We start from the raw sequence: 3,873 nt of genomic DNA, 5'->3' as shown, positions 1-3,873 counted from the left end.
AAATTTTTTTGTTCTCTGTATATGAGTTAACTGCTTATAGCTATTGTTCTGGCTTTTGGGTAGTAACGACACACACTGTGGGATCCATTATGCAAGCAAAGGTGAAAAAGTGGTCATTTCAAAGTGTCACCCTATAGCTACTTAAAGATGCCCCAACAACCATGCACTTCAAATTGCCAATACTTATGCAAAAATGCCCCAGTAGTACTTCAAATTGCCAATACTTATGCAAAAATGCCCCAGTAGTTGTGCGCTATGGGTACCGATAAAGGTACACAAATGGACCAATTACAATCCAAAAATGCTAACTACTGGAGATAAAGTGGGCGGCTATTGGTACATGTGAAAATTATTAATGGGCTTTTAGTTATCATTTTTTTGATTTCTTTAAAGTTAGTAATTGAAAAGTTGGGTGAACAAGGAGTGAACGGTAATTGAAACATGGCCGGTAACTGATGCTCTTCCCCTACTGCCAAAGTCAGCAAAATGCCCAGTCAACAAAAAAAACAATATATTAGAAATGTGAATAGCATAGCAGCTGTGCTAGAGCATTTCTGGAAAATGATTGCTGACATCTTATGAACTCCCCAGGCTCGTAATGGAATATATTATGCTATAGACTTGGACATCCTACATAATATTTCCAACAAGAAATACTGAAGAAGAAACTTGATCTTTCAACAAGACTTTAAGACATCAAGAACCAAGGTTTGATCCAGCTCTCTTATTATATTGAAATTATAGCAGCATAGATAGCCCTTGCACCCAGTACTGCACTCTCCACTACCAGGCAAAGCAAGAACGCATCTCAACAAATGTTGAGAGATTGCATCATTCGCACAACCCCATTTGCCATGGAGTTGGAAAGTTTGACCTAGCAACAGCCTCTATATAATGAAGGGGATATGGGACCATCTCACAGAGAATTAAGAGTAACCTAAGAAATCTAATATGTTTTATGCATTTTGAGAGACCTGCATGCACACAAACCCCATTTGGCTTAAAACAAATCTATTAAATCGTGTAACTTCTCACTGGAGCTCCTAACCAAGCTTGAAAAACTCGGATTTTGCAATAACTCGGCAAGGCCAAAAAATTTTAAAAACTCGGGACTCGCCAAAACTCGGCGAAAAACTCGGCAAAACTCAGCAACTTTATCGAACATTTGAAAATACATTTTTTTTTTATATATAATTCAAAAACACACATTTACACCAAATTTGTATAACATATATGATTTCCATGATATATAAATCAAATTTTTTTGGTAATACATAGCAACAAATGCAAGTATCATAGCATAAACCAAAAACCAAGTGCAACATATGAATAAGAGTTCAATACATATCAATGTATCATAGTGACAGACTCATAGAGTTATAAAGTCATAGACCACAAAACAAGAACCTCTGAAATTCTGATTACATATCAAGTTCAAAGTTTGGTATCAATGAAAATAAGAAATCATAAATTGCGTCTACGACTAAAGCTCAAAACAGATTGTGGCCGCTGGGTGGGTGGTGCTGAAGTAGTGGCAACATCCTCAACACTAACAGGTGCCTCTGCTGCATGATCAACCTCCTGCTCCTCCTCACGTGCTGCCACTTCCACATCCCATTCCTCTCCTGCCCTCTCCAACTCACTCAACTGCTCATTAGTAAGGAATGGATCCAAATCATTATCAACATCATCAGGAGAAGCAACCCATTCTGCTGCATATGGATCAATGTCATCCAAGTCAAGTGCTTCATGTGAATCTTGCCCTAGCACCTTCTTCTCATGTAATCGAATGTTGTACCGCACATAGACAAGATCATTCAAGCGTTGTTGAGTCAACCTATTGCGCTTTTTTGTGTGGATGTTCTCAAAAACACTCCAGTTGCGCTCACAACCAGAAGCACTACAAGGCTGTGATAATATGCGGATGGCAAGCTTTTGAAGATTAGGCGTTGTGGCACCATAATCTTCCCACCACAAATCTGCAAGGATACAAAATGTGATTTATAACTTGTAAAGATTTCAATAATCTTAAAGAGAGAAATAAATGGTAAAAATTAAACATATGTTTTTTTTTACGTGGTCATAAGGTGGCTCTCCTACATTTGCAATCAGGTGAAGAAAACAATTCCCCTAAGGCCTTCTTATAACTCTGCAACTCATCAAGTATCAGGTCTCGAAGGATCTCATCATCAACTAATCTCCGAATGCATGTGTCAAGGCCAATTCTAACCTCTGCATCTGCTTTGAAACTCGGAGAGTAAAAAAACTTGGGATTCAAGAAGTAGGCAGCAGCATGAATATGCTGGTGGAGTTGATGGTTTCACCTCCGATCAATTATGCGCCATATGGGTTCGTACTTGGTCTTGTTTGACCCATACAAGTGTTGAATCGCCTCTTTGGCCTTATCCATGGCCTCATATAGATACACCATGGAGTTATGATCCCCATCCAATATTCGTAGCACCCTCACCAACGGTTCCGACACCTAGATATAAAAAATCTAACAAAATCAGCAGATTGAAATATTAGAAAATTAAATAATAAATCATCAATTAAAGTTTCAAAACTTACATTGATGATCTCCTCCACTATCTTGGCAAAATTAGCATCAAAAATGGCAATCACAACCTTCTCTGCTTCAAGCTTTGTAGCATAAGGACTCCCCAACCATCTTTCACTCACGAACATCCGCTTCAGGTTGGGCAATGTAGCAAGTATGCTCTGCAAAGTGAGGAAATTGGTAGCAAAGCGTGTGACCCCCGACCGCACAAGATCCTTACCTTCAGTGTGCTCTCTCATAGGATTCAGGACCCATGTGTGATTGTAGATGTATTTGGTGATATTCCTTTCATCTTCAACCACTTTCTTTACCCTACTTAGTTTCCCTATGCCCTCAAGGAGCAAGTCAAGACAATGGGCAGCACAAGGGCTCCAAAATAATGTCGGATGTCTAGCCATTAGAAGTCTGTCGGCTGCCACATATGCAGCTGCATTATCAGTCACAACTTGGATGACATTCTGCACTCCCACATCCATCACCACCTCATCCAACATGTTGCACAAGGTCTCCGCATTCTTCACTTCATTGGAGGCATCAATTGATTTTAAAAATACTAACTGTCCTCCTGAAGCAACTAGAAAGTTGATGAGTGTCCTATTCCTACCATCTGTCCATCCATCAGAAAGAATGGTGCAGCCATTCTTTTCCCAAATAGTCCTTTGCTCTTCCACTAATGCATGAGTGTTTTGGACCTCATCCTGCAATAACGGTCCACTTACCTCGTAACGGCTTGGGGACTTGAACCCCTTACCTGCCACAGTCAACGCGGTGACCAATTGGTCCCAAGATGGACTAGAAATAGCATTGAACGGAACATCATTGTAGATAAAAAATCTAGCACACGCCACCTTGGCTTGTTGGTGAGCCTCTTTATTCCATGCAGTGCCAAGCAATCCAGGTTGTGCACCAGGAGTGTTACGTGGAATAAAGAAGTTTTCCATGTTGCTGTCCAAAGTTCCCTTTGCTCGTATCCGTGGCCCAAGGGAAGAACCAGATGTCCCCACATCTGTATGTGACCCTATGGAACTCAAATCTGCCCTTGGGGCTGCCATTGCCTCTGCTGTTCTCTTTTTTGTTGCCTTCCTTTAATCATATGCTTCAAGCGCTGCTATTGCATCTCTCGTAGCCTCTTCAGTACATTCCGTACAGCTTGTGGTATCTCGGCATTGAATTTTTGCAAGGTGATATTTGAACCTATTAATGCCACCTTTTACAATTTTTTTGCAATGGTTGCAAAAAACATCTCGTTTTGGACCTGGTCACCCATGTTTCCAACAAGGGTCTCTCTTTTTGCCACCAACTTTAAACTGTAG

At 40.5% G+C, this 3,873-nt stretch overlaps 1 protein-coding gene across 2 annotated transcripts; it reads right to left on the bottom strand.

The window, feature by feature from the left end:
• Positions 1-1,366: 1,366 nt before the first annotated feature.
• On the bottom strand, positions 1,367-3,873 carry LOC131073812 (uncharacterized). Of its 2 annotated transcripts, XR_009359108.1 has the most exons (3): positions 2,572-3,873; positions 2,077-2,485; positions 1,367-1,979 (listed from the first exon to the last, which is right to left on the bottom strand). XR_009359108.1 is itself a non-coding variant. In XM_059213031.1 (2 exons), exons 1-2 carry the CDS (start codon positions 3,610-3,612, stop codon positions 2,321-2,323), a joined length of 1,206 nt encoding a protein of 401 aa, XP_059069014.1. In that variant the 5' UTR covers positions 3,613-3,873; the 3' UTR covers positions 1,367-2,320. The 2 variants fall into 2 exon arrangements, 1 of the variants encoding a protein (XP_059069014.1); XM_059213031.1 differs by having other exon boundaries at positions 1,367-2,485.

Source organism: Cryptomeria japonica, chromosome 2 (assembly GCF_030272615.1).
Source record: "Cryptomeria japonica chromosome 2, Sugi_1.0, whole genome shotgun sequence".
In the NCBI taxonomy this organism is placed as follows: Eukaryota; Viridiplantae; Streptophyta; class Pinopsida; order Cupressales; family Cupressaceae; genus Cryptomeria; species Cryptomeria japonica.
This window is presented reverse-complemented; position numbering and strand designations above follow the sequence as displayed.

Bases quoted from the DNA above. Each gene is read 5' to 3' on its own strand.
- LOC131073812 (XM_059213031.1), bottom strand. From the start codon at position 3,612: ATGGCAGCCCCAAGGGCAGATTTGAGTTCCATAGGGTCACATACAGAT. The intron at 2,486-2,571 runs GTAAGTTTTGAA...TTTTATATCTAG, and splicing joins TAGTGGAGGAGATCATCAAT to GTGTCGGAACCGTTGGTGAG.